The 13,274-nt window shown below is 40.3% G+C and overlaps 1 protein-coding gene across 1 annotated transcript in view; it reads left to right on the top strand.

Annotated features, from left to right (window-relative positions):
• The window catches only part of TAPT1 (transmembrane anterior posterior transformation 1), a 59,186-nt gene that overhangs the window by 16,242 nt on the left and 29,670 nt on the right, over positions 1-13,274 (top strand). Inside the window, exon 3 of the mRNA XM_061192118.1 lies at positions 7,700-7,818. Coding sequence (XP_061048101.1) covers positions 7,700-7,818 — 119 coding nt within the window. The remainder of the gene's footprint in view (positions 1-7,699; positions 7,819-13,274) is intronic.

The following is a 13,274-nucleotide window of genomic DNA, read 5'->3' as shown; positions in this document are numbered from 1 at the left end:
AAATGGGAGTAATGGAAACATTCACAGAAGGGAAATTTTACATCTCTAGTGGAGGAACTTAATTCTGCTTTTTTGAGAGTTGGAAGGGGTAATAACATTTAGGAAAAAATAATTCCAAAAGTTCCTTTCAAAATAATGAACTTAATGAAAATATATAAAGCCTTTTTGTTGTTTCACAGTGTAAGTGTATATTAAGAAAATGTAGTTATAGCCAATGTTTCACCTTTATTTCAATAAAACAGTCCTGAGATTTTGTTGTGAAACTAATAGAGAGTACTTAGATCTGTTTATGGCAGTGATTTCTTGGGCATCCTGCTCGGTTTCTAATTTACATGAAAACGTGTGGGGAATCATCCCCCTAAATTGTTCTCATGATGCAGCTCTTGTTTGTGACACACCCTGACTCAAGATGTCCCACCACATGACTACTAAGACACCAGAAAGCCTAGGGTATCTGCTCATCTCAGCATCTCAGCAGCCTTGGCTGGTGTTCCTCCTGGCCTCTCTGAGGCTTGTCGCCCCTGGCTTGCAGCAGTGGTGACAGCAGCTTCCACGTGTCTTGTGTGACTGTCTTACCTTTCCTAACGCTTCTTGGCGTGGGGTGGGGGGGGGTGCAGATCCATTTTGGCGGGGGCACCAATAGCCCACTTCAGAGGTGGGGCTTGGAGGTGATGGGGGATGGCCCAGGCATCCAGGGCTTCCTTGGCCTGCTGTCGGCCCTGTACCTCTTAGGCACATAGGACCCATCACATGGTTCTAGGGCAACCAGCCAAAGACTTCAGGCCTCCATCCCATTCACTGATGTGTTTAAAAGACAATTTGTGATCTTGGCACTGTGGGGCTATGTTTATCTTTTTGGATCAGTAACTTATTTCTGTCACGTTAGCTTTGGAGACAGTCTAAACTCTTTCTCTTCCTCTCTCTTTCCACTGTGCTGTATCAGGCCCCTGTGATGTCTCCCTCAGACTAGTATTCTCCTTCTTAACTGTTCCTGCTGCAGTGCTGCTGGTCACTCCCTAAAAAAAGCAGATTGGAGCCTAGACGGTGTGTGACTGTAGCCTGCAGCAGCTGCTAAGACCTCGCAAATGTGCCATAGGGTCCTGAGGGCACACCCAGCCTTGTACATCACAGCCCTGTTTGTCCTTGCAAAATACCAGGTAATGGCCCCTGCCTCAAGGGTTGTTGTAAGGACTAAGTAAGTTAATATAGGTCAAGTGCTTAGAATATTACAATATTCAACAATGATTAAAAATAAGAGAAGTAGGAAAATCTCAAGATCTTTCCACGTGCAGTCTTTCTACAGATTAAAATCTTCAATATATTTATTTACCTCCGAAGAAATTTATTCCTTGTGTTAAATAGGTCAGGTATAAGTTGATTGTTATGAAGTCTTTTATCAAAATTACTTTGTTTTCCGTACGCACGTGCGTTTATGTGACTTTGCCTGTCATAAAAGTACTTGGCTCCTTGTAATCCCTTTGTTTACCATCTCCTAGAGTGTAGACTTCCCAGGGGTATGAATTTTTGAATTCAGATGAATAAAAATTATTTTATTATAGGGATGACCTTGAAGCAGTAATTGCTTTCAAAGTCAGTCATTTGTAAACTTCCTTATTGATAACCCATTCTCCTTGACATCCTTTTAATTGATCCCCGCATGTGAGTTTGTTGAGAACTTCCAGAACACAGGATAAAGATTTGTGCCCCTTAGTGGTTAACTGAGCTGATTCCTGACCCTCTCATCTGATGATTACATTCTGGCCACACAGCCTCCCTCTCACGTTGCACCTGAGCACGCTCTTGTCTTTGCTTGAAATGCTGTTCCTCCTTTCTGTGCCTGGTGGCAGCTAGTGCCCATCTTGTCTCCTGGTGGGAGATCTTTGCTAACTCCGTTCCTCCCTCCCCCAGGTGCCCATCCCAAGTTCACCCCCCCGCCCCCAGCTCGCTGCTCAGACCTGATCTCAGCGCATCCAGAGCACATCCTTCATCCGGCCCTTACTGTGCAGTCTGTGTCCCGCTCACTAGATTTGAATTCCTTGGGGAAGATGTCCTTCCTAAATGACCTTTTAACCCCCGCGTAGAATTAAGCAGGACGCGGGTTCTGCTCTTACAGGAGTAGACCCAGAGCTTTATAAACTTGAGACCAGGGGAAGGAAAGAAAACACCCTTCCTGCTTTACTACTGCTTCCCAACTCCCACCCAGAGTAGCCGCCCTCAGCTCTGGACACTACTTGGTGGTCATGGTGGAGGAGGTGGATTCAGAATTGCCGGAAGATGGTTTGTGCAACTCAAAGAGGCATATTCCAGAATCACTGTGCTTTAATTTTAGCCATAACATTTTATTTTTTGAAATTTCAAATGGCATTAAAAGGAAGGCAGGAGATTTTTGTCAAGAAAGGAAACATTTTTAAAAGGTTAAGAAACCTTGCTCCACTCTCCACAGAGAGAGGCTGGCATTTTATTTGTTTATTTCTTTTGAGGCTAGTGTTTTTCATATGATTAAGAGCAATAGTATTAGGTTCAAAACGAGTGTGGTAAGAGCTGGTTGTGGAAATTTTCACTAGCGTGTGATGTTTTGTTGACCAGAAGTGTTACAGAATTGTTGTAGTTTTAACATTGATGTTTAGTTATTAAAAACTTCTGTTAAATCTTTTTTTTTTTTTTTTTTTTAAACATATAAGGCCAAATCCAGTGGCGAGGTTGAGGCTGAGTGACAGGTGTCTTCAGTAGAAATAGTGCTTCAGTTTCAAAGCCATGTCTTCTGCAGACCTACTGGCCTTGCCTCTACTGCTCAGGAACTGGGCAAGCTCCCGAGTTTCACTGCAGAGTCGGGGCAGGGGCGGCGTGCTCGGGTTGGAGGTGAGGATGGACGGAGGCCCTCAGGCCCTGTGCACAGCACCTAGCCAGTGCCTGGCCATATTGCCCAGTACCCGTAAAAGGCTTCTGAAGCCCTTCCACGCAAGATCTCCCGCCAGACAGAAAGACCAGGGAACATTAGAGCACGCAATACATGTTTCGTTAAGAGAGAGAAGGAGGAACAAATCAAAGACGGAGCTAGCTCTGGAAAGTTTTCACACAAAACCTTCTGTAGCAGTTTGTCTTCCATCCCCGGGAAAATGACATGGAATGGAAAAGAGGTACAAGCCAAAAACTCCAGTGTGGGGTTTCTTCTTGAAGTTTCTTCATTATGCTTCGGTTTTCTGCATTCTGTTATTCATGTAATGGCCAGTTCCAAGAGATGACGTATTTATAAGGCCTCCCCCACCCCGCCCCCCGTAAAGGTGAGATGCAGCTAAAGTAAGATACCGCCTTCTTCAAGATGGATAAAGTGAGGCGGGGCTGGAGCAGCAGTAGCAGAGGAGGAGAGAAATGGGGAAATGGGGTGAGAGAGCAACAAGGGTCCAGTGCGCAAGGCACGACTATCAACTGATAGGACGGATGTTCACCCGTGATTTAAAGAGGCGTGTTCCAGAAGCATGGTGCTTCTTTGATTTTAGCCACAACATTGTGTTTATTTTGAAATTTCAAGTGGCATTTAAAGGAGATTTTTGTGTTTCTCAAAAGGGAAACAGAGGGTGGCATATGACACCAATTTCATTGCTTTATAGTCACACCTATTATATTTCAGGGCAGATTTCATTAGCTGTTTCTTAAGACTGCTTGAATGCTTTGTGGTTATTTGGTCCAAATGAAGAGGAAATAGTACTTGCCTATTTTATCAAGATGCCATACAAATTAACTGAAGGTGTGAAAGTACACATTATTCTTGTTAATAATATATACTCAAACCTTTTAATTTTATTAAGATAACATTTTCAAAGCTAGCAGTAAATCTATATATGTGAAATGTTTATGCCTTTTGTAAATTTGATTCGTTAAATGCCTTTTATTTCTGCATTTTTTTCTGACACTAGGCAAATTGGCAAAAGACAAGTTAGCACAAAGAAAATTACGTTAACTCCTGTGCCTAGCAAAAATAGGGAGTAAGATCTTTTTGCTGTGCTTAAACTGCTTCAAAGAGAACATGTAGGGCCTTGAGGCAGACAGACCTAGGCGTGAAGGCCAGTTCCTTCACTCTGACCCACAGCCTTGGGCAGGTGTTCAGCCGCCAGAGCTGTGGTTTCCTCGTGTGCTGAGCAGGGATGAAAATCACTAGCTCAAGAGCTGATGGGGGATTAAGTAGTCAGCACTCAGCACTCGCCTGGAGGACGGAGGACACAGGGGTCCCTCTTGGCACATCTCCTTCAGACTCCTGGATCACCAGGTAAATTAAATGAGATGCCCTCCAGCGCCCAGTAGGGCGCCAGGCTCACACTCAGCCCAGCAGGGGTTTCTTTACCTCCCTCAAGGATGAATGTTTTCAGGATTACATCTTGTTTACTTTTTTAGGAAGTTTTCTCATTTTCATTTGTAAAGAATTTAAGAGAATGCTGTGCTTTGTGAAAAAAGTTAACACCTGAACAGTAGATAGAGGAGTTGGGTCACTTTTCCATGTTTCTAAACCCTGAAAGGCATCTCTATTGCTTCACTTGTATATTGCATGTTCTCACATAGATGGATGCCTTCTTTCCGCCCAGTTGAAGTTTCTTTAGATCACAGCCACTTGCTTTCCTTCCATTTTATTTTTTATTTTTTAAATTTTATTTATTTATTTATTTTTGGCTGCGTTGGGTCTTCGTTGCTGTGCGCGGGCTTCCTCTAGTTGCAGCAAGCGGGGGCTACTCCTCTTTGCGGTGCGCGGGCTTCTCATTGCGGTGGCTTCTCTTGTTGGGGAGCATGGGCTCTAGGCGCACGGGCTTCAGTAGTTGTGACACGCAGGCTCAGTAGTTGTGGCTCACGGGCTCTAGAGCGCAGGCTCAGTAGTTGTGGCGCACGGGCTTAGTTGCTCTGCGGCATGTGGGATCTTCCCAGACCAGGGCTCGAACTCGTGTCCCCTGCATTGGCAGGCGGATTCTTAACCACTGCGCCGCCGGGGAAGTCCCTCCTTCCATTTTAATATTGAGATCTGTCGTGTCGACAGCTCCAGGTGGTCTTTATGTGGTCAGCATACAGTGGGGGAAGATTTTTTTTTTGCCCACTGAGTTTACTGGGCTGGTTTAAAATGTGAAGGGGAGGATAAACAACAAGGTCCTATTGTATAGCACAGGGAACTATAGTCAGTATCCTGTGATAAACCATAATGGAAAAGAATATGAAAAAAGAGGGCTTCCATGGTGGTGCAGTGGTTAAGAATCCGCCTGCCAATACAGGGGACACGGGTTTGAGCCCTGGTCCGGGAAGATCCCACATACCACGGAGCAACTAAGCCCGTGCGCCACAACTACTGAGCCCGCATGACGCAACTACTGAAGCCCATGCGCCTAGAGCCCGTGCTCTGCAACAAGAGAAGCCACCACAATGAGAAGCCCATGTGCTGCAACGAAGAGTAGCCCCCGCTCACCGCAACTAGAGAAAGCTGCACACAGGAACGAAGAACCAAAAGCAGCCAAAAATAAATTAATTAATTAACCAAAAAAAAAAGAATATGAAAAAAGAATGTCTGTATGTGTATAACTGAGTCACTTTGCTGCACAGCAGAGATTGGCACAACATTGTACATCAACTCTACTTCAATAAAAAGAAAAATTGAAAAAAAAAGTGAAGGGGAAGGCCCGTTAGACTTTTGTTACTGTTGTTTACCATGATACTAATACAGATTCCTCTAAGCCTAAGAAAGGTGACTGTTCTTTAAAAGAAAGTTTGATTCTTTAAGAGGCAGTTTTCGTCATGATTACTTTTCTCATCGGTGTTCTTGCTCATGCTTCTTCCTCCCCTGGAAAGCTTCCTTCCCCTGTTCCACCCCTCCACCCCCGCCCAGTCTACCCTCTCCAGGTGTCAGTAGCCCTCATCTCAGATGTCATTAAGAGTCTCCTCTTCTATGGAGCTTTTTCTAAATCTCCCAAAGTTGGGTTGGCCATTCTTTCTCAGGGCTCCCCTGTTCCTTGTATACTTAGTGCTGTCATAGCAACCGTTACCTCTGCATTGACTTCCTTTATCTGCATGCTGGTGTCTCTATCTGTGAAAATGCGAATAAGCTTGCTGAGGGCAGGAACCCCGTCATGAGGTCCTGCCTGGCTCTGTGCCCGCCAGGCAGAGCGTCTTACTTGGCCCGTATTAACGGCTTAGTAGATGCTGATGCATGAGTGATGTGTTAATCCCCAGTGTAAGGTCACGAGAAAGACAGCCACTTACGCGGACACAGCAAAATACCTTCTGGGAATGTCAGGTTTCTGTCATTTTCTGCCTTTGGAGTGTAAACAACAGATCACCAGCAAACAGGGAAAGGATTCTTGGTGACAGGAGAGTAATAAGTAAGGACCACTAGCTTTAGGTGGACCTTGCTGAGTCTTTTATAGCACTCCTTTGTGTGTAAAACAAGGGGACAGTCACAGAACTGTGACTGTGCTGACGACAGGGTGACTGACTCAGACCAACTACTAAGAAACCTGGCACATATATGTATACATACACATACATGTATGTGTATATATATATATTTTTTTTCTTTGAGACATTCTTGCAAAAAATTAATAAAATGTGTCCTTTCTTATAAAGGTGTGTTAGTTTGCTAGGGTTGCAGTAACAAAGTACCATAAACTGGGTGTCTTAAACAACAGAAGTTTGTTCTCTCACAGTTCTGGATGCTAAAAGTCCGGGATCAAAGTGTCAGCAGGGTTGGTTTCTTCTGAGGCCTCTCTCCTTGGCTTGTAGGTGGCTGTCTTCTCCCTGTGTCTTTGTATTGTCTTCCCTCTGTGTCATGTCTGTGTCCAAATTTCCTCTTCTTATAAGCATACCAGTCATATTGGATTAGGGCCCACCCTAATGACCTCATTTTAACTTAATTAACTCTCATCTCCAAATACAGTCACATTCTGAGGTACCAGGGGTTAGGCCTTCAACATCTGAATTTGGTGGGGAGGGATGCGATTCTGCCAGTAACAGTGTGGATTTTAACTGCTTAATATATATATGTAGGACAGTTTATTGACTAAGAATACATCAAGTGCTGTGTGTGAGGGTGTATATATCATACCATGTTTGTGTGTCAGACATACAGAAAGTCACCACTCTTAAAATCGTGGAGTTTAGCAGCCTGGGTATGGCTACTTCTCTAAGCCATCAAAAGATTCTGTCCTCCTTGTGTGGCAAGTATACAAGAAAGGGGGAAACATTACAGATATTAGCAGCTATTCCTCCAATTAAGAATAATGCCTTCTTTGTACAGCAAGTTAAAGTATACATGAAATTTTGTTAAAATTAGTAATCTCTTTACATAAGAGTAAGGATAGACTTTACAAGTTTTATCTGAAAGGTTTTCTATAATATCTTTAAAGTTTGAGGAAGTACCCAGAAAGCTACATCAGATGCTGTGGTCAAGGGCAACTTGTGTTTTGAGTAATTGACTTGTGTAGGTGGTAAACCAAAGGCTCTGGAAGAAGAACTACAAACTTGCATTTTGCAAAGGGATTTTTCATTAGAATATGGCTTGTATACACAAGGAGAAGTACTAATTTGTTATTCCCATAGATAAGTTATAAGAAATGAATTTCCTACAAAGTTCAGAAATTCCTTGATTGTTTGAAATTTTCATCTGTAATGTTTTAAAGAATATTTATTTTACATTTTGTTTTTTATGTTCTTCTCTGCTTTTAAAATCCAGCTCATGGTTTTTGGAATCTTTCTGTGCCTGGATGCATTTCTGTATGTGTTCACCCTGCTTCCTTTAAGAGTTTTCCTGGCGCTGTTCAGGCTCTTCACACTGCCTTGCTATGGCTTAAGGTAAGTTTAAGATTATGAACTATTTTAAACATTTAAGTTATTTTTACTACTTGTAGTTGAGCTAAATAATCACTTGCATAGATTTTTTAGAATAGGGATAATCATTAAGTTTCTTTCACACTTTGGCCCTTAATGCATAAACTAATGCTGTTTATCTTTTTAATGAGTATTATGTAATATACTTATATAATATTTGTACTTTTTATATGTACATTTTTTTTTCCAAATGGTTTTGGACCAGAACTTTGCTTTGGCCAGTAAACAAATGTTAATAATGCAGGAGGCTGTGTAGAAGAATAGAAAAGGCCTAGCACTGAGAGTCAAGGACCAACCACATTGCCACTGTGCTAGCTCAGCCTGTACTTTTATTTTCTTCAAGTCCCTTGGCCTCCTGGGCATCATCTGTAAAGTGAGGACCAGGTGCTAGGCTGGGAGGTGGGCGGCGGCTGGCATCAGACTCTCCTAGGGAGCGCTTAATACAGGGTTCCTCCTCCATCTCATTTGAGAGTCTCTGTCTTCATGGCCTAGCTAGCCTTAGTTACTGCTTACAGGTGAGACCCCCCCCCCACCCCTGATTTGTGAGAGGGGAAAGCTTTTGAAGACCATTGTCCTGGTGGGAAGGATCAGACGGTCTGGCCCAGCATTGAGTAACTGATGAGTCATGAGCAACTACTAACTTCTCTAAGCTTGTGTCCCCATCGGTAAAAAGGGGATGTTTAGAGCCAGCATCTTTTACCACAAAGACTGAGAGATGTGAAAAGAATACCTAGTGTAGTGCCTGGTTCGTAGTAGACAGGAATAAATACTAGTTTCCTTCCTTCCTTCTCTTCCAAAACTAGGAACAGGAAGATGAAAATGTAAAGCTTATGTGAATCTTAATGCTTTTTTGGTCTTGAGGTTAGAAATTTGGATTTTACAGTTTTTTTCTCTGTGGTTACATCAACATGCCTCTGCTCTGCGTGGTCACTCTCTGTAACATTATTACAGTGTTCTTAGCATAGTTGCCCAATTTACATTTCTCACATGCCTCATTTTTCTAAATACGTTTCATTCCGAAAAAGTTACAAAATACTGAAATGGACAATAATATGTGAAACTTTATTTAACTATAAAGTAGGTGACTCTTCCATTGTATATTAAATATATGAATAATAACATTATCATCAGTAACCATGGAAACTGAGTTATAAAATTATTGATCAACATACAGAATTATATGTTGATTTTTTTTAAGACTAAAGTCATGGAAGAGTCTCTTTTAAAGTAATAAACGAGCATATACTTGATATCTAGTACGTACTGAATAACACATACAGTCCTTTTAAAGATGGCCTTAATCAGTCTTAATAAGGAAGAAATCCCTCCAGTGTAAATTGGAAGAATTTATCGATCATGATGATCATATTGTGATAAGAGTAAAAGCTCTTCTTTGCAAGATGGCATGGGGTAGATTATAAGAATTAAGATCACATCATTGTTATATGTGATACTTTATATTCTATAATCTTCCTCTCCTTCCAGAATGAAAGAATTATGTTACATATTTTATTAATTTCTTGTTAATCAAATGGGAGGATCTTTTTTAGGAATTTACTGTCAACTTTAAGATATTCAAGTACGTGCTTTATGCCTTTGGGAGAATTTTTAAGAAGACTTTATTCATATCAGCAAACCTTTTTTTTCAGACATTTGTAGCATGGTACTCCAATATTCAGAAAGCCTAACCTTGTATACTGTCACTATTCCTTTATCACTATTGGGAGCTCAGTAGAATCATGGTTATTTCAGTTACCTTTTCAGAAGACCAAGAAAAAAATCTAAGACATTACTAAATGGAAGTCTTCATGTGTGATTGCATAACAAGAATAGACGCATGGAAAGTTGGATAAAGCCCAGGTGAGGCTACCTGACATAAAATAACTCATGTCTACACTATGAGCTAGATTACTTTTTAGTTATTCTTTGATCAGCAACGTGAGGCAAGTTCATGCTCTAGCTGTCTTTAAGCGAATGGCTTTTAAAGACAGAGCATGTTCTCCGTGGCTGTTGGCACGATGAGATATAGCATTAAAAGGATATGTAACCTAAAGTCAACAAGAGCCATCTTGTTGTTGCACAGGCATCTAAACTGTGTCCCTTGTCACTTGGGGAGCAAGGCACCAAAGTAACATTAGAGAAGTCTTTCAGTGTTTGTTCTGAAAACTGGGAGAGGTGTTGCAGAGAGCTGGGAAGCCTTCATCCCTCTACTCCTTGTTGGCTTTAGTGTGAGTTGTCGATGGTCCCTGGAGCCAACCTTTTCTAGGTTTTTTTTTTGGCATAAAAAGTAAAGATGATAACTTTCGTATATTACTTTAAAATACTTTTCAATCTAAATTAATTTGAATAACATTTTAAAACAGAATTCAAGTCCATTCTATTTTCAAGTTTTTATGGCCAAACCGACACTAGAGGTCAGCCCATCACACTACAGTGAAGACTCCGCTAAGTTTTCCTGGGCAAACAGTTCTTGCTATTTCTGCAGTTTGGATCAACTGAAAAATTACATTTTATGCCATCACTAATAAATATGTGTATATATAACGTGAAGTGCAGTTAAAATGATATAACAGAACTTCAACACTTTAAATACTCTGTGAGTGTAGGCAGATTATACAGAATATGAAGATACTGCCTTCCTGTCTTAGTGCCTTAAGTATACGTTATCAGAATTAGCAAAACTATTGTTAATATTAAGTCTAAGACCTTTCAAATATTTTAGGAATATAAAAATACATTTTATTTTTACAAAATTATTAATCAGCCAAGTTTTGTCCTCTTATAGCTTTTCTTCTAACATTCTCTACTTCCATTCAAGATTATTTGATTTGTCTTACCTGTAGCTGTATCATGTCCCATCTTTTTAAGCAAACAAAAAGTGCTCTTTCCTTCAGTCTGACTTTATTTTTTCAAAGAGATAAGAAGAAATTAAAGAGACCAGCAAAGAGGTTGATTGTATTCTTTTTTCTGTTTTCTTTTTCTCACTCTCCTGTATTTTAGTTTTCTTTCTGTTAAAAAGAAAAGAAAGTTACTATTGCTATCTTCCTAGTCTCTTAGTTGTTTGAAATTATTCCCAAAAAGCAGGGCGGGTGGGAAGGGATATTTGTCAAAGTAATCAAGATGCTGACATGAAAACAGCAACAGTTTGCAGGCTCTAGTGCTGTGGTTTCAGTGTCACATCACAGCAGAGTACTATTATTGCCCTCTTTTCAGAAATGGGATTGGTGTTCTCACCTCCTCTACGTGCAGAGTTGTATCTGGTACAGCATTTGTGAGAGGCTTCTGAAAGCTGACAGCCTCCCGGGTTTTCTGCTTTAGAATTGATTTTTTGAACCTATTTCTAAATCTTCTGCAAACTTGCCATGGGTTTTGGTTTGGGGATATTTGTCAGTACTGACAACTGAATAGACTTTCTGCCTTTCATTAAGCTTGAGGGCCAGGGTGAATCTGCAGCTCTTAAGAAACCAGTCTTTATCGTGATTGCTCCCCTGGTGGACATTTTGCCAGCTTTTGACCCGGTTAAAATATTTTTCATTTTGAGATGTTGGCAGGGTAATTTTCTTGACTCGGTAGTTGTGTGTGTGTTATCTGCAAAGGGTGCACTGCTTGCATAAAAAGTTTACACCTGTCCTTAGTAATTTCAAGAATATTTAGGTGAAAACTATTGCTAATGAATTGACAGTCTTGAAAAATCTTTGACCTTAACTATTTTGTTGTAGACTAAAATAAAGAAATACATCCAGATTCTTTAAAAGGCAACTGATTTATGTCTGTCTTCCCTCTTTCTCAGGATAGTATAATTTTTTAAAAACATTTGAGAAACTTCTTGAATTAAGATAGTTTTTTTAATGATGAGGACATGAAAATCAGAATTAAGATTTGATTCATTATATGAAGTATCTTTATTTCTTGGAAGAATGAAAGTATTTTGTTTTTTAGAAAAGTAGACTGCTCTATATTATGCTAAAGAGGTATCCAACATTATTTTTTCCAAATTTACTTATAGAATAAATAAATAATAACCAGTTGTATGTGTGTTTTTAATTTACCTGGCATTTTTTCTGAATTCTTTTTCCTCCTCCAACCTGTGGCTTCATTTTGTGTTGTAGAAGCCTCAGTCACATTTGAGTTAAAAGTTGAGGGAGATTGTAGAGAAAAGCAATACTATCTGGTGCCAGGAACTGATAGTTTTGAAAACTTTGCTAAAATATCTTAGACAGTAATAAGTGTAGAGTAGGTTTAAGTAATAAATGCTAGAGTATTTTTCTTTTACTATTGGGGCAAATAAAATATGTGCAAGTAAATTTTACTGATTTCTCACCTTGGTTTTAGGCATAACTCTTACTTGAGGCTTTATGTACTTCTTTGTTTTTAAGAGGCAATGGTGTCTTTTTCTTTTGAGAATTTACCCCACAGAAAGCTCTCATCTCCCGAAGAATTATGAATTTCAAATGCTTGAGAGTTTCTTAACCCATTGGGTTTCCTCCGTATGCCTTACCTCCTCCAAGGTAGTTCTACCTAAAATTAACTGCACACATATGAACACACACACATATACATAATAGATTTTTCTCTTTTTAGATGTAAGCCTTATTTTTGGCCTGAGTGATTCATGCCACCCCTGTCGCGCAGGTAGGGAGAGCTCTTGGTAACTTTCTCTGGGGAAACAAGTACGTCTGTCATTTCCTCTTACCAGGGCTGGTCTACGTGGCTGATTTGTAGAGAGCAATATATTTGTTAGAGAGTCTTCCTAACCTCAGGTTTTATTGTCCCCTGTTTCCTCACCATGACGCTCTAAGTAGCGTAGCAACATTACAACCTTCTCTCTTTCTTTCTCTCTCGTAAATCAGACCGAAGGGAGGAGCACTTTCACTTCCTTTATAGAATGGAATGTGGTGTCACAGGGACTCCTCGTGGTGAGTAAACCCTGATTTTTCCTTCTATACTCTCGGCCAAATTGACATCAGTACAAACGAATACTGATTATAATGAAAAAATACAGACATAACCATTTGGAGATGGACACATACTGAAGAAAATGTGGTTCCCTGTCCTTACTTGGTCATAAAGCTTTGTCCACATTTGTGCAGGATTTCACCATGATCTCATCTAACATAAGAAAATCACTTGATAAAATGATCTTTAATTATACATGTCGGACTAGACCTGACATCAAGTACTTCATTCCCAATGCCACATCAGTCAGCTGAGCCCTTCAATGTGAGCAGTTTTTATTTTGCATCCTCCGAGCACCAAACATAGCTTATAAAACCAGTGGTTTTTTCCTAGTATAGTTTGAAATTATTTTCAAAGCCCAAGGAACGCTTTAGTCATTCAGTTTAAGCTTTTATAATTATTTTTCTACTGTCTGTCGCAAAAACTTAAGATTTAAAATTTTCAGTCTCCTAATTAAGGAAAAC

Source organism: Eubalaena glacialis, chromosome 5 (genome assembly GCF_028564815.1).
Source record: "Eubalaena glacialis isolate mEubGla1 chromosome 5, mEubGla1.1.hap2.+ XY, whole genome shotgun sequence".
Lineage (NCBI taxonomy): Eukaryota > Metazoa > Chordata > Mammalia > Artiodactyla > Balaenidae > Eubalaena > Eubalaena glacialis.
The sequence above is the reverse complement of the archived record's forward strand: the minus strand, read 5'-3'. Positions and strand labels throughout refer to the sequence as shown.